A 21,269-nucleotide genomic window follows, 5' to 3' on the forward strand; every position below is an offset into this window, starting at 1 on the left:
AGAGTTCTACACAAGAAAAGGTCGTACTTGGCAGTTATCTTGGCCTCCTCCATCAGCTGCACGAACTCCTCCTTGGCCTCCTTCAGCTTGCTGCGCTTCTCCTTCCGCTCGTCCTCCGCTCGCTGCTTCACGTACTGCTCAAACACCTGCTTCCTCTCCTTGTTGTTCAGCAGCAGGTATCTGGGTAGGGGGAACATAGGTAGTCAAATGCTATATCTTTTGTCTATCACTTACTGCTAATCAATTAATTAAACAATAGAGATTATCAAGTCACATTGTGATAGACACCAGGCCTTATCCACACAAAACAAATCCACTCCAAATCATCTGTTTCTTTACATAACCAAAAGAACAGTTTTAGGTCTTACCTTGGATCGAAGACAATCTTGTGTAGCTCCTTGTCCCATGTGGAGAATGCTGAAACCTGTAAAAAATTAATGAATTCTTAATGTTTGTTTTTGTGTGCAGAGTTAGTAATATAGTAAATGCATTTGCGTGCCTTTTATTTCACGCTCAGCAGAAAATGGAGTGCTCGTGGTGGTTTTAATTTCGCGGCAGTGCTATAGCTACATACTGCTACAGTATTGGACAAAAATGTTCATGGTAGTTTTAAGTTAACGGGGAACACTGAAAACCACGAACAGGAAACCACCGTGAACATTTCTGCATTTACAGTAACTTACTCCTCTCTCAAGCAGCATGTCTCTGAACTGCTTCATGCGGATGTCCAGCGGTACAATAGCCCGCTCCCGAGCTGCCTTGATCTCTGCCTCCATAGCTGCCTCCTTTTCTGGGTCCACGTCTGACGGCTTCTTCTCATCTTCAAGCCTGCAAGTACAGCAGTCAGATGAAAGATATGCCCTGCATTTTCTTTTCACTTTGTCATCAAGACTGTGATGTCTCCGTGATAGCTTTCAGGGAATCACTCATTCTACAAAGACCTAAACCAGTTTTCTTATCCACCAAGGATGGACTCGTTTTCATTCAAGATTTTAAGGCTTACTTTTTCTTTTTCAATTTTGGCTCCTCTTCAGATGTCTCTTCGTTCTTGTTCTTGATGCCAGCTGGAGGGGTGGAAACGTTCCATGTTAGCAACACTTCATACATCTTGTTACTTGTCTGGCTCTCTCAAATACATCTGAGAAACCTTTGTACAGAAATGCATGAAAAGTTTTTATCTCAAACTTTCTTCATAGGCACTCATTTAAGAAGGACAGCTTTGTACGAAAGATGACTGAGATAAGGAATATCCCTTGTCTTCAAAAGTTATCAAGCACACAAGCAATCTAAGAGAGGTTCTCATCAACTTTGTAGAGCATCACTACATTTGATACCAAGGATTTTTACCCATTTTCGAATGGACAGAAAATGCTGTCTTCTTACCCTCCTCGTCCTTCTTGATGTGCGGGGGTTCCATGATGAGCCTGTCCACGTCCGTCCTTCCCAGCAGCTCCTCCGGTCGTTCCCATAGCGACAGGCGCGTGGTGGGATTGTAGAAGAACACCTTCTCGTCCCCCGTCCACACAATGCACCTGAAAACATAATGATTCATCACTGTATCGCGTGTCACAACAATTACCATGGTCGTAAGAGCCCACAGTTTATTGCTTTCCCAATAAGTTCTACTTGACAGGATATGATGAGGGTACCGAGTTCCGCCCACATTAAGAGATCCACAGTGAAACAGGGATTTTCCATGGAGATTTCTTCTGCACGACAGCAGGCCTACTGGCAAAGGACTAAAACTACCTCACGGTTGTAAAGAAAATTGCTGTGATTATCTGTGGACTTGAGACATTGATAAACTTAGGCACTGACATGTGTGGCCTCTTTAAAGCTTAAATGGATGCTCTGCTGACAGGATTATCATGACATAGATGCACTTTTCATGCTTGGAAGCCACTGCAGGGAGTTAGGGGTAGTGAGGCATTAAGAGACAAACATGTTCAGCTATCAAGTCTAATCTTCATTTTGCTACTCGAAAGCAGCCATATCTTATACAAAGTAATATCATTAAAGCCAAAATTTACCAAGGAAGTACTGCTAAGGTAAAAAAAAATATGCATGCTGTATATCTTTTCAGAGATGTAACCATAACCATAACCATGCAAGCAATCTCATTAAGTGTGGTGCTACTAAGAGGATACTTTTCGTGGTAATAAATTGTCAACACCACATCTGATCTACTTTCCCCATCCTACGTCTCAGTGCCGTGCTATTGTGCCATTGCTCATACACTGCAGATTACACCAAACATCTCCTCCTGCTGCCTGGGGTGTCGTTATGTCATTTCCTGCAGCGAAGACGTATCACACCTGACAAAACTTCTCATATTACTCTTCCTACTCCTCTTCCTCTGACGGGGTAGAAAATAAGGTGTCTGTTGATCCTACATGTTGGGTGGATGTACCATCCATTATGCAGCATGTTTCTTGCAGGTGCACCTGTACTGGCTACAATTTATAACTTGAGAGCGACTGCTGATACAGCTTGGAGGCTTCAGTACTAATGAAAGGAGCTGAAAAAAATGATGCCAGCAAAGTTTGTGACAGCAGCTATTATTTCTACATTTTGTACTTATGCTAGAAACTAAAGTTTCCTCTGATGCCACTGCGAGAGTTTGTAAAGGTTTCAGGAAGGGTATCGCATTCAGATAATGAAAATGTTACAGTTCTTATGTTTTTATTAAAACTACCACAGTTAAAGATTTCAGGATTACCACCAGGATTAAGCTTTAATTATAGACGGCCTAACGGATTCTTAGTTTCATATTCATATCAATTCTAGAAAAAATGGGGTCTTAACAACAGGAAAGAAGGATTTTTGCAGATTCAAGATTCATCAACATGTTGTACAAGTCTAATACCAACAGATGGTTTGTACACTTCCATCAAACCAGGTCCTATGCATACCACAATACTTGGCTCTATGAATTATTGAGTAAAAAGGCTTTACAGATTTTCACATTCTCTCGGTGAACCTTTGTGGTACACAGAAAACCGACACAGCCACAATTCAATCTTTTCAGCCTTTCTTGTGACACAGAATACCTTCATTCTCCTTCATGTCCGTTGAGGCACAGACAGTTATCTAAAGGTTTCAAAGCCTGCCTTTGGCCTTTAGGAAATCAAAGTCATCTCCCCATTTTGAGACATCTCAGAGGAGATTACATTGCAAAAATTCTCCAAAAAGGTCTTGGAAAGTGTCACCCCTTTCCTTGTGGACCTGTCATGTGACTTTTATGCAGAGAATGATTATGCGGGCAGTGAAACGGTACCCGATATCTCCCTCTCGAGAACATGGACATGGGCCATTTAAACAGTCCGCCTGGAGACGGTAATGGACATGGTGGAAATCAAACCATGAATGCTTGATGTGGCATCACAGGATTCCATCTGTTTGGTGCAAGACCTTTGCATGACATCTGACAATAACTCAAAACCTTGTGTCATCATCTATCAAGAGATCAAAGCGCTGATTCTTCGTATGACAGGTCTGCGGCTTTGCCAGCTAACACTCCAAGACGTTTGAGATACTACTTGTAAAAGGTTGGCTGGCATAGAAGCAGCATGGACATGCTAAGTAGGCTACCCGACAGTTTCTCTCCTTCAGGCCTTCTTCTAAACACAACACAGGAAGTTATCAGACCTGACTAGGCTAGAGAAGCTGTGAAGGGTACAGTACATCCTTCTACTGATCAAATGTCATCAGAAGTCAAGATTAGTTGAAGTAGAACTTTGTTCTATTTGAAAACAGCTCAACATGATGACAACACTTTTGATCATAGCTTCAGAAAAGGACTAGTGGATGAGTCACTTATTACCAGAGATTGTTAAGTTTGTTTCAGAAGCATGCAGTTAAAATCAGTTTTGTCAAATGTGATGGGCACTGTTGGAAGCTCATCTCTAAGGAGTTCCCATCCTATCGGTGCCATTACAATGCAAGTGCTTTAGCTTCCTGTCGTCGTTCAGACAATGATAGGTTCCCACATCAACCATCAACATCTCAGCCTTCCATGGCAATCTACCGGGTAACACGACACTAGCGATGGGCCATTAAGTCGTCCATTACGTTTATGACTTGAGGATTTGTTTGGGAGATGTCAGAGAGAGTCGTTTCAGCGAGATTCAGCAATTCTTTGAGTTGAAGGCTGGCGCCAGGATCACTTACAACGTCTGCTTCCTTCACAGCCTATTCCGTGGAAGACTCTGGTTACGACAGATGGGATTAAAAAGCACACAGGAGGATTGTTACTCCGGGAAGGAGGATGACCTCCTTCTGGGAGTATTGGGATTGCATTTGTTTGCGCGTTCGCAGCTATAACTCACGATCCCGTTGTCGCATTGGTGTGTAACTTGGCATATCGTTTGCCTGGTTCGGCGTGGTGATGCACAATAGCTTTGTTACACCATAACTACTTTAAACGTCAATCCAATATCGTAATTGCACCCCTATAATTAATGCTATGTCCCACTGCCCTGCCATAGGGACCATGTTATAATCCGTTATGCATGACTGGAATACTTCAGGCAGATACGGGGTATAAATCTTCCTTACTTGCTGTGATCGTATAGTCACTGTTACATTGAAAAATAGACAACGTGCATCACCACACGCAACCTAGCAAACGATATACCAAGTTACATACCAATGCGGCAACGGGAATTGTGAGTTTTAGCTGCGAACATGTGCCGAGTGAGCTTCAGTCTGTGTATTAAGTATGCCGTGTCCCTCGCAACTCGCATACAGTATGTGCGCACGGGACCACGGACGATGCATTTTTGCGCACAGTGTGAAAATGGCAAATCTCTGGACCTTCAAACTTACCACACTTGTAGTTTATCATACGGAGGCTGTGACAATGTAAAAAGTTTACGCAGGGGATGAAAGATTGTTGAGAAATATCTCTCAGAAAAGTGCGCGCGCCAGTGTCACTTCCGGGTGGTTAGATCCGGTGACCTTTGACCTTCGTGAAATGTTACGATAATATAAATGAGCCTTTTTTTTATTGCAAATAGCTTGATAGCTATAGATCAGGCCGGCCTACAATAAATTGTGGAAAGAGGATTTACTGCATATTTGTGATTTCTGATACATCTTAGTTGTAAGGCTGAATGGTTCGTTGATAATTGAAAAGGGGCCATCTAGATCTAACTTTGTGACTTTTCCCGGAATTTCTAGATCCCATCTGTGCCATACTGTAAAAACATACTTTTCAGCAGGTTGACCACTCCTGTATTGAAAGAAAAATATAAACAAACACTTTTTCTTTACTTGCTCTAAAACACTACTTGGACTGAGAAGAGATGCAATTTGTGTGGGTCAATACTTGTACATACTATAGATACTTCACGGAGAATTGTGTCCTACGGACTCTTGTTACATTTTATAGCCCTTCCTCTCACAAACTGAAGTAGTAATGAAAAGGGCCATTGGTACAGAGCCTAATGCATGATGTCATCAGTAAGGACTCTGCTTGCACGCACTGTTCTCCTACATTAGGCAGTTATGCCGTCTAATGCACACATCAAAGACGGTGCCGCTCCAAAATGAAAAGGCCGCCTTTACATTCCTTCATACAAGATTAAGGCTTGTCAAAACTCATTTCCACACCCATGAAGTAGAATATCGTAGCCACAGGCTCACAGCGGGTGTGTCCAATTTGCTGACACCTCCATTTCATATCATGTGTGCAAAATAAAATGACAGTTGTTCAAAATGTTGATCACAAATTCAAGATGAGCCACTTCCAAAAGGTAGTCCCAAGAGGTAACAAAAAAGTATTGCTAAGTTAAGTTCTTTCAGCCAACTTTCATGTAGTAGACGTAGCTAGCATGGGGATGTAATTGTCTATAACTTGTATTAGTACTGCACAGTCTTCACGGCTAGCGGTTTGTGCAGAGGTTAATATGAAAAAGTAGTGAAATTTCTTAGTTGATGATGCTGTAGTAAATATTTCAATGTTTACACATTTTGCTAGCTTTAATTTACCTAGACCTAGACTTGGATTTTTCACATGGCCAACTTTGTCCAGATGATACATAAGATTCCCCATACTGCCACAATTGGTGATAATTATACATGTACAAAGAGTTCTAGTTCAGTCTTGCAACAGAGCCAGCTACCGCAGACAGTTAACCACATCACAGACCAACAGAGGAGTCTCCCATCCCCTACAAATAGCCATAATGTCCCCATAGTATAGCCTCCTGCACTGTAATCCTGGGGAACCAAATGTTCTCTAACCAGATTTCCCATCTTGTTCAGCAAGTAGACCTATCATAACCTCCCAATAAAATACCGGGGAATACGGCTGCCATTTGCAAAACATGAAGGACCACCAATTGTTCTCATGGCGCCGTGTAATGGCCCGCCTTTTGAGACCCTTGACGTTGTTAAATCGAAGTTTGACACAGAGGCCATTTCCATATTGATAACTCCGGTGCAGAAAACATCCCTGTGGACGGTACATGCCCTCTTGCCATCCCTTTCCTGTATGTAAAGCTGATTTGATGACATTTGTGTTGAGTTTCAGTCCTGTGAACAGAAAGGTTGGCCACTGACGCATCTTCCCAACACCCCTTTGTCTTAGATAATGGGTGAGACATTTACAGCGTCACATCTACGGGGATTGCACCGGTGCTAATGGAACAGTTACGACTGCCAGATTTTCCTGCTGTTTTATAGCCTGTTTGGAAGCTTAGGTGATCTTTTCCTTCAGGAATTGCTGCCGAGCAAATGAAGAAATTGAATTCTGCTCATGCCGCACAGCTTATATGGGAACCAAGGGCTCTGAGCGAGAGTTATGGATGTCCTTGGACTACAAATTACTCTGGGCTGGCAACTAACTTTAGGGCACAACTACTGGGATGGCCAGGGAAAAGCAGTCTTGCACTACAGCATGTTCAGTATGATCTTATCTGAGACAACATGTCTCTGGGTAAGGCAATAACGTTTTGGGTTAGTGTGAGGGGAAATTGTTCCCAAAACCTACAAGTATTCTCTACCAAACACTTTCCCCAGGCTCAGACGGCATCTACAAGATCATCAGCCAGAAAGTGATTCAATTCCAATTGGAATTACAATGAGAAGCCATATCCTGAATTAGTAATACATGTAGAACTGTATTAGCTCGGGGTACATGATTTCAAATGCCGGTAAGTGGGGACAAAAATGATGCCCTTCCGTGATGGAGCCACCGTATCAGTAACTTGGGATGGTGTAGTCCAATAACCACTGCTCATTTATTTTAGTACCTTATTCACTCTTTGTGAAGGAGCAACTTTAAAGTGGCCTTTGGGTCCTATTGTGTGACCACTGAGTAAGTAGTTCAGTGCCTAGAAGTAGCCGCTTGGCCTGGCACTGAGCAAACTTGAAAAAAAAAAATTAATGATAATAGGAAATTGCGCATTATTGGACTCTTTGCAACACAAATATACATGCTAGTCTTGACTATCATGTCTACAAGCACTGGCAATAACTGACAGCTCCTCCTTCCCTGTAGGACAATGATGTTGCACTTACGAAGAGAAGATACTAATCATACCCGACTCCCACCACAACCTTTCCTGGATCCCAGCCAACTTCTCACCACAGCGCACAGTGGAAAAGACCCCATGCGTGAGAAGGCAACGCAAATGGGTTGAGAACCTTTTCAAGATGGAAAATCTGTCTCCGTTACCATGGCCATTAAGAAGGGGTAAGCCAGATGGGAATGGCGATTATACATCTTGCTCAGTATAACTGGTGCCTCAGACGAGATGGGATGAATGAAGGATGACTGACTACGAGATGGAGGGGAGGAACTTTCTAGTGTTTGATGGAAGGCATCAATCTGGTATTCAATCTGACATAAAGAAGTAAAGGAATAAGACTATCCTGCTTCTCAACATTAGTGTGCCCACAGTAATTGCAGCGGTTATGTACACAATGTTCATTCATTCAAGCACATTAAAACTACTATTACTGCTATGTTGCCAGTCTATTCCTGTGTAGTTAGTCTAAATCTTGCACAACTAGAAAGTAAAAGCTGTCTTTAAGGCTGTCTACAACTACTAGCTACACCATATCTATCAAAATGCCATCATCACTTTGCCCCAGTTATCAGAGCGTAGCACCATTCCTAACCATATCCACTCAGCTTGTCTTCATAAACTCCACCAACTAGCTGCGATCCTATCAAGCAACACTGCGGCGCCACATCACACGGACCACTTTGGTCCAATCTTCCAAAGTTATCAAAGTCAAGTCGTTATGACAAGTAGAGGGATTGGGTGTGTTGATTGCCAGACTCTTTACTCAGTCGTTCCAATACATACAAAATCCTCCTCGTGCCAATGCCATGGTGCAGTCATGCACAACAGCACCTGTATTCTAGGAGTGCTCAGCTATTGTCGGGGGAACGTCTGGGAAGAATTGCATCAGGAGCCATCTGATATAAAAGCTGTTTTGGCTGAAGTCCCGAGCGGATCCCATGGTAACCTCTGGAGGCGATGTGATTGGAGAAGATGGAGTGACTTGTCTTGCAGGAACATTTGGACATGGTCTGGATCAATCTTTCTGAGGAGCAGACGGTCACTGGAGGACTTATCGCCCCATACTTGGTGCAACAAACTGACTTATAAAACATGCTATCCATCAACACAAACTTCAAAAGCAGTGTCTTGTGGCCTTAAAGCGAGCACTGGAATATCTTGGTGTGATAGAAGTAAATATCGACTGCCTTAGAATATCAATACCAAAACTTTACAACTCAATGTTACTGTGGCTGATCAAGGACATGAAGATTGATTCCCACTCTCCCTTCTCCCAGGGATAAAGTACCGGGTTCTTAAGTCGTGTAAGAATGCATGACACCGAAAAAGCTCAAAGCTGTGTCTTAACATCACAAGTGTGTGCTGACATCAATTGCTCAGACTTAGCTCACCAAGGAATGAGGTATTGACCCCGTCCAATTATTGCACAAACATGACTTCACTGCCTCAAGGAAGGACTATCGGTTTTGGAAAGGTTATTTTAAAGTTTGCCTGCGGCAGGGATGAGGCAGAAAATTGCTCACCCTCTCAGCCGAGAGAACCGTGTTATCACCATCTGCCCCTAATGGGAGCACTGCTCAACACAGGGTCTTCAAGGAGTTAAAAATTCAGGACTACCTTTGATCCCATATTCTATCCAGGCTCATCAGCAGAAATACAGGACTTGCAAAGATTAACGTTTAAAAAAATCTGCTGTACACAATTATCAACAGCACACTTGCCTCGAAGCTTTCACTGGGTGCTTCATGGTTATTACATGTATGTATCGTTTCGTGCCTGGTTATCTGCATGTAGATCTTGACATTTTACGGTATTTTTGTCTAAATGTTGGATCCATCCTAGAGCGAGAAGCATCCGTGAAGAGGATGATTCTGGGGATTTCCTTCTCTCTAGAGGATGGGGGTCACCTCGTCTGGTAGTCAGCATATAGCACTCTGATATTTCCACCATACTTATCCAATGATAACAGCACAGACTACTCCACGTTGACATTTCCCGGCTCATTTCTGAATTTTACGCCAAGATTTACGCATTACCGTCAAATCTCCTTACCTTTACCGCCGATACATCAGTTCCTGGTTGTCATTTCAACCACGGAACTGGAAATGCAGTGTGCTAAACATAACTAACATGGTATCAGTATGCGAATCAGGATCATTCTCCAATCATGGTCACATCTATCAGTGTTATCTATTATTCACGATCTCGCTTCTTAAATTACCTTCCGTAATCCATCTGGTAAGAAGTAATCCATGCTGGAACATTTCTGATGTATCCAAAGGCTATATCAACACAGTTACTCTGTTCTTAGTCTACATCTCACTGCTGGGACTATTTTCAAAAATATGATATTCTTCAACAAATCCTTAGGTGCTTTTCAGTTGTGTGGACTATAATGCACTCTCAGTGTTTCATATCAATTCTTCACAAGAAAATACCGGTAAACAAACATTGTGTTACACCTTAAGAAACAGTCTTCAAACTAGTGTTCATTTAGAATGGATAGTTTGACAGATGGGACAAGGTGAAGGTCTGCGTTTCACTGATGTAAACATTTAGAAGACTGTTCATTCAATCTTCTCCCTGCTGCCTATTTCTGTAAACAATATATTGGTTGCAGAAATAGGCAGCAGGGAGCAGATTGACTGAACAGTCTTCTAAATGTTTACAGTATAGGGAATTGGGTGCCAAATGGCTACTTCAGAGTGCTAAAGGTTAAATAACACAGGCTGTGGAAATATTTGCTTGTTAATATTAAGTTGAAAACTCTTCAGAAGTATGAAGTATGTTACAAAAAGCCTCTGAGTGCCACATGGATTTGTCTGATGTGCAAAACTAATGATCTCCATCTATCTTGGCTTACTTTCATGTGGGATTCCCACTCTTTTGCTTGTTGACACTGATGAACTTGGGTAGTAATTGGGACAGACATGAAGTCTGTGAGCCCTTACCATGGTGTTCCAGGTACCCCTTGCGTGGCCACAGGTTTGGCCTTCTCTCTGGCCTTCTCCTCCTCTGTCTGTTCATGTTCTGCTTCTTCTTTCTTCTCTCCCTGCAGGGACAGGCAAGTGTCAATGATTTCAGCACAAAGTCATTTCACTCTGTTGGACAACTTAGCAACCTATGTTGTTTAGTTGCAGCTTGGTAGCATTGGATACAATTACAGACAAACCAAATGGAATGGTAATAAATAGTGAGGTGAGAGTCAACTTGCAGAACGTATGTTTAAATTCCTATGTTGTTTATGCATTTGGTTTGATCAATCATAGGGTAGAGCAAGAGCTATGCGTTGCAAGACATCTTTTGCTTGAGTAAATCAAGAGGCACACGTGGAAGAAACTCAAATTCTGGATTGTGACAAACTAAAATTATCATATTGAAACCGACCACTGTTACAACATCCATAATTGTGCCTGTCCATATAAATACATCACAATGCAAATAGCTTGTGTAAAAGTATTACTAAACAACGGAACATTACAACACTACACATGTACACGGGCATCCCAAGTCTATTTAGGCACACTTTACGATAGGAAGTACAGATCCATCCGTGCAACCCGTTATTGGAGTTGGGGCATCCTGGTCCCAGATTTCATTAAGCTCAACCTGCTTGCGAAAATGAAACTGAGTGTGGAGACACTTCGGGGTTAGGCTGATGCTCCTGGGCATTGTAGACCGAACAGCCCCTGCATATCCAGGATGAGCTGTGCTTCAACTCATTGCAAACAAACTTGTTCAGACTTCTTCAAAGTCAAAATGGATGATTCATCACAATCAATTGCTTTTATGAGCTGTTACTACAATTGCAATTTTAGGATGCTAAATGTATCAAAGCTGTTAATACTGAAAGCATAATGTCTGGGTTAACATTCTGGAAGGAATACAGCAGATACATGATTGTATATTTCTTTATTTCTTTATTTGAATTTACCACATGGAAAAACAAGTGGAAGGGAGGACAAAACAGGTGTATCAACACCTTTACAAGTTGTCCTCCCAAACCTGAAATGATAATAGAAAACAATACGAAACCAAATCTAACAATAAACATTAGACATATCATGAAAATGTGTGGGCTCAGTTATGTTTCATAAAAACCCATGAGAAAAACACAATCATGTACATTGTACTTACTGGCAGGCTTTGGGCAATATAAGACATTACTCCCCTTTACTTTCCCTATCGAGGATGGCCCCCTGGTAATGTCCTACCCACTATTGGAGATCAATCCATGGTCGAGCTTCCAAACCAACAACTGAGCCATCTGGACTTGAACCCGGCATAGGGGAGATTGGACCATCTTATCTTCAACCTGATGTACATATACATGTATGTAGCACACCTCATTATTCTCAATCCCACAAAACAATAAAGTCATTTCTCCATGCAACCAAAACAAACAATAACCACCATTACAGTAGCGTAAAATTTTGCTTCAATTGATGGGCCAGCGAGATTTTAAAGCCACTCCAGAAACTAATGGTTGGCCTGTGTTCCCGACAGGAAATCTATTCTTGCTTGCCAATTATAAAGCGTTCCCTCCGCATCTTTCCTTTATCAATCCCGGGGGACGGTCGGGCATTGATTTTGCCTGGAGACGCTGTTCCACGTCACTGAGCAGTTTATTATGGGCTGTAACCCAGCTATTGTTCACCGCCCGTGAAGGAGAACTCTGGGAGATAACTGTGATAAGATACCCGCTGTTCCTAAAAGTTATTCCGCAGGAGAGGGACTGCCTGTCTTGAGGCAATGCATGACTGATGGTTTCCAGTAGGAGAAATATGCATCACAGCTAAGTTTTCTTGCATATTCTTTAACATTTTTTAAAAAGGATTATGATAAATGTAAGAGTAGTCTAGTATTAAGGTGAAGATGTTTGAAAAAAATCTGTATAAAAGCAACCATGACAAAAGGCAGATGCATAATGTTGTTTCCTTTCTGGGCGGTAATGCCGAGATTTTTCTTTTCTTGTGAAACAATGAGAATGTAAGAATCCTTTGGTTGCAGAAACAAATAAAGTTCTGCAATAATAACAGAGTTCATAACTGGAAATGATGTGGCTTAGCTTGAAAATGGCAGGCATCTCTGGAGACTAACCTAGCCCTACAAAAGGAAACACCATGACATCAAAGACACAAAAAGTATTGCCTTGCCTTAAGCCAGGGATATAAAACTAATACGCTCCATATATTTGAGCAATAGACAGCCAATGACAGGACTACAAAGGCGAGCTTTATTACTACTTCTTGCGTGATATTGCATGGGCAATAACACTGGCATGAAGGAAGATTTACTGCATAGGATAAAACTTCATATCAAGAGGATCTCGTCTTGGCTCTGTGACAGTGATACTTTATCAGGACTCATGTGGACTGTGAAGACATGCCCTTTACATGAACTCTGGGGAGTCATCTCCAACTTATTTTGTCCAGACTCGTCCGGGCAGATGATCCAGATAACAGACAGACCAGTATATAGAAGTTAAATCTTTATCTCCAACACCATCAAAAGACTGGATTTTCTTCAATACATGGGAATCCACTATTAGGATATACTCTGTGAATAACTAAATCATAAGCAAATGGCTTCTGGTTGTTGAGTATGCAACTTCTCTAAACACTTGCCACTGAGTTGTTCTGCAGCATTTCGTGTGCCAAAAACTGTTCTAGTTGAAGGCAAATAGAAGACCTTCTGCTCTAACAAGATCTTAAAAACCTCAAACCTCTTTGAAATATTTTGATTCTGCAAATGACTTAGACATCTACATAATCTATACATGGTTATGTGCACCTTTAACTAACTTAGACACATGTCACAAGTACAAAATAACTTTAATTCACCACTTAGATGGATTATGGCACTTTTGCATTGATTATGCAAAAAAGCCCAAAATTTACCTCTGACTCCTCCCCTTCCTTCTTGTCCTCCTCTGCCCCTTCCTCAGTGTCCATCTTCTCATCCTGGGTCTGTTCCCTGTCCTTCTTCTCTTCCTCTTTAGCAGCTTCAAGTCCAGCTGTACATGACAGACATGACTGATGTTTAGAACCATCTAGTAGGTAGGTGTATTCAAAACTGTTTCTACATTCATTACCAACATGTTTTCACAGAGCATAACAGCCTAATGCTTCTTGCATGTTAACAGGTAACAGATGCTCTGAGCCCAAACGTTTCTACTGTCTTCTTGAAGATCTATAGACAGTTAACAATGTTGGTGCAAGTCTCTGCCGTTGATATACAAGATGGCAACTATTTTGGCTCTTGAATGGGTTGGGCTTGTGATACTACAATTAGCCTCTGAAGATTTCACTACTTATCAGTGCATGTCCATACATCACTGTCATTGGACTGCAGAATAACCCGGAGGGTTTCTGAACCCTTTCAATTACAGACCCTCCTTTCTTGCGAGAGGAGAACCTACGACAAATTCCTGCAGAATCCACTTCAAAGCCTACCAAGTACTTCCACAAGGTTACCTTCATTACACGGCTTACAAGTCAAACACGACCAATTGGTGCCGGTGACCTGTGTGATTGCTGTAAGGCCATTACCATGCCCGCACAGGAGAGGTTCACCTTGGGAGGCATGAATACGTCCAGTTCTAGAGAGATACACCAACTCCATTGCTCAAGGCATCAGCTTGCACTTTGATTTTCCCAGATTAAAAACAAAACAACAACTTTGTTCCCCACCAGAGATCATGTCAACATTGCAAGAAAATTCTGAAAATGAAAATATATGTCTTGTGGTAGCCTTGAGCATTCTTGCTTGTGGAAGTGACACTTGTGAGGTAGCCATGTATGAGTGTAGTTGTAAAAACGAAAATAGTTCAGTAGTTGTAAAAGCCACATTAGTGGTAGCCTTGAGTGAAGTTGCCAATTTTGTGATACCAGGCTACATGTACACTAGTGTCACTTTTCCTACATTAGCAATAATTTAGCATGCTTCTTGAATGCAGGAATAAAAGACTTGTTGGCTGCATCTAGCCAACAAAACATCCAGGCAACTTGTTTTTTTGTCATCTTTTTTTCCACACTCCCGCTTTACATTTGGAGTCTGCAGGGGATGATAATAAAATTTACTTGCTGATGCCTTATCCTCCATCAACCGTCCATAAATGAAAGACAATTTTACCAAGAGAAAGTGACCTTCAAGAGTACAACAACATAATATATGCTCGAATGGAATCCTTGGCTGAAAATGAGTTAAAGCCCTTTTATATCCCTTCAGAAAACTTCAAAGTTTATGTAATTTACTATGTACAGATTGGTCCCAATGAGGCAACCGAATGCATGGAATACCATATATAATATATAAGGGAGGAAGGGGCAGATGCACAGGGGACAAATCAAGTGTAGCAAATGCATCATCAGCACACCATTATTTGGTAGGCACCCCTAGGAAGGGGTCATCTCAGATTAATGACGTGTTTCAAATGAACGGAAAGGTGTTTATGATCAAGTCAGGAGCTTGCAATTTCTACAGTCATATATTGCTCTATTAGAAGAGGGGTAGCATAATAAAACCTCTATTTCTTTTCTATTCAATCTCTGACTGAAAAAACCTTCTTTATTTTAGTGATATGCACTTCAGAAACATAATTTGTTTATTTCAAACAGTACAGAACATCTGAATATTTACACATTGTAAGTCCAATAGGAGTGCATGGTGTCAACTTGTAGTTTTGTCACCTTCAATATGTTCCCTGCCAGCTGTCATCAGTCGTGTAGCTCAAATCAACTTCAGACGGTACCATATTCCCGTCCTGCAAACTTTACGACTGAAGCCTGCCATTTAGACAGGCCAAATCCTGGAATCTTAGACTTCTAATCTCTCACTTAATTTCCTTCTGATTGCACCCGGCATGCCCCCTAAATTTGATGAGGGAAGAAATTGGCTCAGCCCGGCAGACTGATTGCATATAGCCTTGGAATTAGTACCATAAATTTTTCATGTCCTTCCCCTCTCCTCCTTGGTGAACAGATGGCTCGTAGACATGCCTCGGGCCTGGGAACATATTCGTTCCGCAGGGTTGAGTGTCATTAGGGTGACAAGTACGGGAAAGGGAAATGGCACAACTGTCTGTTTGTTATTCCATGATATCTTCCAGGCTTCCAATCGACGCCACATTTCTGAAGGTAATGACAGTTACAGCCTTCCTTTCCAGACAACCTTTTGTCCCTGCTGACTTCAACTTCAGCAAATTCCTGCCAACTCAGCAGACAAGGGAAAATTTCTGATGTATTACAATGATTGATTGCACAAGTGGGGGTTATTATGCCCAGGTAAGTATACATTGTAGCAAAAGTGAATGGCCTGGTTTCCAAGCAGAATACAAAAATATATCCGAGTACATTTACATGTATGTTACCAAATGACAGGAATAAAGAATCTAATCAGGGATGCAGGATGCTACATGAAACTACCACTTTTGCAAAGATGGTGCAAGAACAAGTTGACCAGCATAGACTCCAGAAACTTGTACAGGATAAGGACTAACTTGACCTTCAACTCAATTTTGAAATCAACATCTGCTTGTCTTCTTTTTTGACGCTGGCCCAAAATCTTTTCAACTCCAGGGTAACTCTTTGATTTCAACACAAACTTATTTGCTGGGTGAAGACATTGAAGGTAGACGTTGGCAGCACTGCAGTTAGTGTTTATGGCAGATGACATTTTTGGTTCAGTGATATTAAGAGAGAAAAAATGACACTGACAATATGATGGCTTGACTCTGTCTTCATACAAGTAATCTTAATGTCTAGTTTCTACATCAAAAAATGTCTAGACCTTAAAATCAGAGGAACATTGTATAAATAATACATTAAAATTCAAGAAGTTGATTTATTCATTACTTGTGTGTGGGTTAATTCATTTGAATCACTTGTTTGTTTGCATGTATAGTTATAGAAGACCTTACGTACTTTTGTTGTGTTAGTTAAGATTTCTGTTATCATTTCTGTTTATAGTTATCACATCATACCCTTACCACCATCATTTCTGTTTATAGTTATCACATCATACCCTTACCACCTCCACCTTACACCTTGACACTTTTCAATATGCGCCTAACTGAAGATGCACACCAAAACAAACAAACAAACAAACAAACAAACGAACACACTGACTGACTGGATTACCTGCAGTAGAGGCTGCCGTGGGGCTGGCAGCCTGCTGGTTAGCAGCATCGATGGCGTTCTGCAGGTCCTTGGGTTTCTCCCAGGTGGACTCCATGGTGCGGTGGTTGTAGTAGTACGTTCTCCCGTCAGCGTTACGATGCTCTGACCACTCCCCGTTCAGCAGGGTGACCTGAGGCGTGACCTGCGGGGGAAACATGCCCGGCGGCATGCCGTGTGGGACCATCCCTGCAAAGAACAGCCAAAACCATGTTAACTTGTTGGTAGATCTGTCAGTAGACCTACTTCTACTACTACTCATCTTTAGGTACAACCTTACTCCTGTGCCTCTTCAACACCAACCAATTGAAAGAAAACCTTCATTCTAGTGGCATTATTTGAGCAACATCATGCAAAGTAATACAGCCTAGTAGCTTGCATCATTTAGGCATAGCAAATAGCAGCAGCATTACTTTTAATGCTTTATACATAGTCATGCATTTTGTACTAGTCCTGAAGCCTTAAACAAAGAAACAATCAGATATGTTAACTATGATCCCATAATGTGCATGTGCAGTACAACTATGTGCATGCCTCTTCATCCAGTGGAAAGTCTGGCTAGATGGTGAATTTATTACAGAAGTAACAGGTGTCAAGATGCAAGGTGGTGAAAAGTGCTGTGGACATTACAAACACATTCTGGACTGAATGGGTCTTGGAGATGAGATGGAACCACATTTACTCGTACAAGTCTATAGAGTGTATTTTTCTTTATGGAATACTAGCAGAGAACAACACTTGCTGGGCTTTGAAATGTGAAGGAAAGGGGCACACAAGACAAATGGAGAACAACCTGAAGCTTAAAATGTCTATTTACTTTTAGATACATTTGTATACTGAACTTAGTGAAGGCAGTGGTGATGATACCCTTACAAACAATGCATCTTTTAATCTGACAATGGTTCAGCAGCACATCCATTCAACTGCACAATGTGCCTTATCTTGTCAAAGAAATATCAGGAATTTTGAGCTATGATACATTACAAATGATCTGTTTTGCCATTAGTAAGCAGATGTTTGAAGGTTGGAAGATTGTGCAGTTGGAGGAGATGGCACAAGGGGAGGGGTCATGCACAGGGATGGGAACATGCTGTAACAATGTTAAGAACCTGGAAGTGGCATGCCATCCACGAGGGGGCCAGCATGGATGCGGTACCGACGCAAAACCGCTGTACCACCCAGTGGATGTCGGATTTTCCCCTCTATCAACTCGGGCCTCAGAAAAGCAACATCTGAGTTGAAATAAAGGCCTGAATCGGTCAATGCTGTCAGGTGAGTCCTCGGGGCAATCAAACGTTGTGCTACTTTTGGTCAAAAAAAAGAAAAGGGGGAGAACGTTCAGTTTAAGAGCATTGGTTTGCTTTATGGCGAATCATAAAGAAAAGGGGAAATTGTAACTGACTCACGAGATTTACATGAGTCTACCCAAACCTGTATGATTTGAAAAGACAGGAAAAATCTTTTAGGGTGTTGAAAGTTTAACAAATAATATTGTCGCCCAGTCTGTCATTTGCAAACACTAGTTGGTAACTTACTCCTGAGGTCCCTGATGATGTAATCACAAAATCATGGCAGCACCTACTAGTAAGGGTGGTCAGTATAGCACAATATAAGCTGTAGAGCTTGTCATCACCTTAGAATGTTATATTACTTCAGTTTGGGCCAAGGAGGGAGGGAGTTGCTATCTTAGAACAGCCAATATAATTACCATTACTCCAACATAAGAAAACCAATTGGGATGGGGGCAATTTCAATCCTGAACCATGTTAACTTAAAAAACTGGGGAAATTACCTTTTTTTCTTCATTTTTTTGTTTATTCACATAAGGGAAAGACGTCCTCTCATTATAAGAGGATGCAAAAGAACAAAGGGGGAGACCCACTGTAAAGCTGCAATTTTACAAACACTTGGGCGATGTTTGTGGTAAACAGCCTGCTTCAAATGACATTGTGGTGACAGAAAGGGGATTAGCATGTTTCCCAGGTGACAGTATCCACCTTCACATAGTGTGTAGGTCGGAGGAAACTCTAGGAGTTAGCTGACAAGTGTGGTTCACACTTCACCGGGCATGCACAGTCCTTACCAGGCATCCCGGGCATCGGCATCATTCCTGGAATGGGCATGCGGAAGGGCGGCATCATGGGAGGCATGGCCTGGTGGATCATGTGACCCATGGTGGGCAGTCCTGGCGGCTGCTGGCCGGGGACAGGTAACATGGGCGGCGGCTGGGTCAGTGCCAGGGTCGGCTGGGGAGGGGCAATCTGGGCTGGGGCTGTCGTGACTGGCTGGGTGGGAGGCACCGCTGGAGCCTGGGTAGCGGCTTGAGCTGCAGAATACAAAGAAAACAATATCCTATTATACCATTTCTGCCTTACACCTTGCCACTCTGCAATATTCACCTAACTGAAGATGCACACCAAAACAAACAAACAAACAAACACACCAAGTGACTAAAATACCTCCAGCAAACAAAGGACACAACATAAGTGATACAGCCTGGCAGTTATAATGCATGTAGCACTTCAATTTTGATGAGACACTTTTCTCTTGTGTCGCAGTAGAAGCATCCATTCTATTGATGACGAGCCAGCATCTTGTCTTGAACTGTTTCCTTCTGTACATACATACATACATACTTACATACAAAGTTGTGTTTTTACTGCAGGGCTGGGCACCACAAGGGAGTGATCCAACACCAGGAAAGCTATATTCATTGATTTTCCCTTTTGCTACTGGGGGGAGTGTGATACAAATATCGGTAATATTGGTTCGAAAATGATGATTCCCCTTTGGTCATATGCAGTTATCATATCTATCTGTTTATCTATACATGTATATCCTCATGTGCTACTGGCTCAATTTACAACACTAATAAAACCATCCCCAATACCTGCAAAACATATAACAGAAAGAAGCATACTGATTAGCATTCATCTACTTAGGAATAACATTATCAATAGGAAAAAAGTTCAGTTTGGCTGTTAGCAGAAGGACGAAAATTATATTAAAAAGAGGAATGATGAATTGTTGGACCACCAAGGTCAAGTGCTAGTCGTACATCATACAGTGACAGTTGCTAAAACAGTTGGACTGGGCCATTTGTTTGATGGCAGAAACACGCTGAAGTAATGGAGTGCACTTAGGTGTTTGAAGGTGAAGCGGAAATGAGTGGTATTAGCGCGTTTGGATTGATTTTTACACAAAAACGAGGCTTCTCTGAGGACAAATTGAAGAACTTCAGGGCCTTAACTTGACAGCCTAAGAGGAAAATGTACTAATATCGTTATTTCGGCTCTAATTTTCGAGCTCCAGTGAGTGTAATTGCCTCTCAGGCACTACACTAAGAAACTTTTAGTGCACCAAAGAGGCCACATCAGTACTGTTGCTGAGACTGCAAAGTAGAATAGGCTGGGGGCAGAAATATATGGGTCACGACTAAGCCACTAATACTTCAGTTCTACAATGAAATAAAACTTAAAAAGCATCAATGTATCAAAAACTTCCTCTTGGCCATTTTTGCACTTAAACTACATCTTCTCTTCTTTCGCAGTGGAAGCATGGTCTCATAAAATATGTCAGCTGTCACTGAAAGTATGTACCTACATGGAAAATTCCATCGAGTAACTAGTAGTAAGGAAAACGTTCATGTGAGATTTGACTGTTACATGTAGCTCGTCTACGTCAAATCATAATGGGGAAACTGGAGAATACCTCCCATAGGTAAGAAGTTAATGCATTTCTTAAAGCGCTTTTACGATTGAAGCCATGGAGGCTAAAACGAGTACTTTACTCTGCTGGCTGTGCTTTTGTCAGGTTTGCCACAGTGGGAGAAAACCTTGCGTGAGGCGGTAAGTGTAAAGCAACCAACTAAAAGCCCGCTGGGGGGCAAGGTCACCACGAACACTTCTGTGGTTAGACTTGGGACAATGACTGCTACCAGCAGGTAACAAAATGCTGCAAATGGGACAAGGGGGTTTTCACATGCGAATAACCCACAGGGAGTGATTGGTCTGGAACACTTCAGCTTACAATAAACAAGAGGAGATCCCGGGTGAATAGCATCACACAGACACATCTACATCTATTCACATCAACTAGCAATGCATATTGTGATATCAAGACAGCCTAATCCTATATCAAAAGAAGGCAAAGAAAAATACCCCTTAGTTTTCTTGAAAGCCTAATCAGATTCATGAACACGACTTCAGGGATCTTATGAAAATAGTACAAAGGAAGCTTGAACAAATGTAATCTGTATCTTGCCTTACATCAAAATCAAATGAACTTAGTTGAGATAACAGTGTACAGGATACACAGCAGAGCCTAACAAAATAACTTGGAACAAAATTTTATACAAATGAACCCAACCAGAAAAAAATCCACAGATAAATAAAATGTACCTTTAAGATATTTAGTGGAGTAACATAGAATACTGATTGACCTGTATCAATACTATGTACATGTCAAAATAATATGGACAAGTTTTGTTGGCCAACAACATGAGTGAAAAACAGTTTCATCTATTACTGATGTTATGGAAAAGTATGTCTCAAAAGTT

At 41.7% G+C, this 21,269-nt stretch overlaps 1 protein-coding gene across 6 annotated transcripts in view; it reads right to left on the bottom strand.

The window, feature by feature from the left end:
* Positions 1–21,269, bottom strand: part of LOC136430841 (transcription elongation regulator 1-like) — a 52,103-nt gene that overhangs the window by 7,756 nt on the left and 23,078 nt on the right. For 5 of the 6 annotated variants that reach the window (XM_066421877.1, XM_066421873.1, XM_066421874.1 and 2 more), the window contains exons 5-14: positions 18,795–19,037; positions 17,821–17,943; positions 16,676–16,900; positions 13,436–13,551; positions 10,487–10,587; positions 1,384–1,532; positions 1,004–1,064; positions 684–828; positions 369–424; positions 28–180 (exon numbers count right to left, since the gene is read on the bottom strand). In XM_066421877.1, the coding sequence (XP_066277974.1) occupies positions 28–180; positions 369–424; positions 684–828; positions 1,004–1,064; positions 1,384–1,532; positions 10,487–10,587; positions 13,436–13,551; positions 16,676–16,900; positions 17,821–17,943; positions 18,795–19,037 (1,372 nt within the window). The remainder of the gene's footprint in view (positions 1–27; positions 181–368; positions 425–683; positions 829–1,003; positions 1,065–1,383; positions 1,533–10,486; positions 10,588–13,435; positions 13,552–16,675; positions 16,901–17,820; positions 17,944–18,794; positions 19,038–21,269) is intronic. The other variant, XM_066421876.1, reaches the window with a different exon arrangement.

Source organism: Branchiostoma lanceolatum, chromosome 3 (genome assembly GCF_035083965.1).
Source record: "Branchiostoma lanceolatum isolate klBraLanc5 chromosome 3, klBraLanc5.hap2, whole genome shotgun sequence".
In the NCBI taxonomy this organism is placed as follows: domain Eukaryota; kingdom Metazoa; phylum Chordata; class Leptocardii; order Amphioxiformes; family Branchiostomatidae; genus Branchiostoma; species Branchiostoma lanceolatum.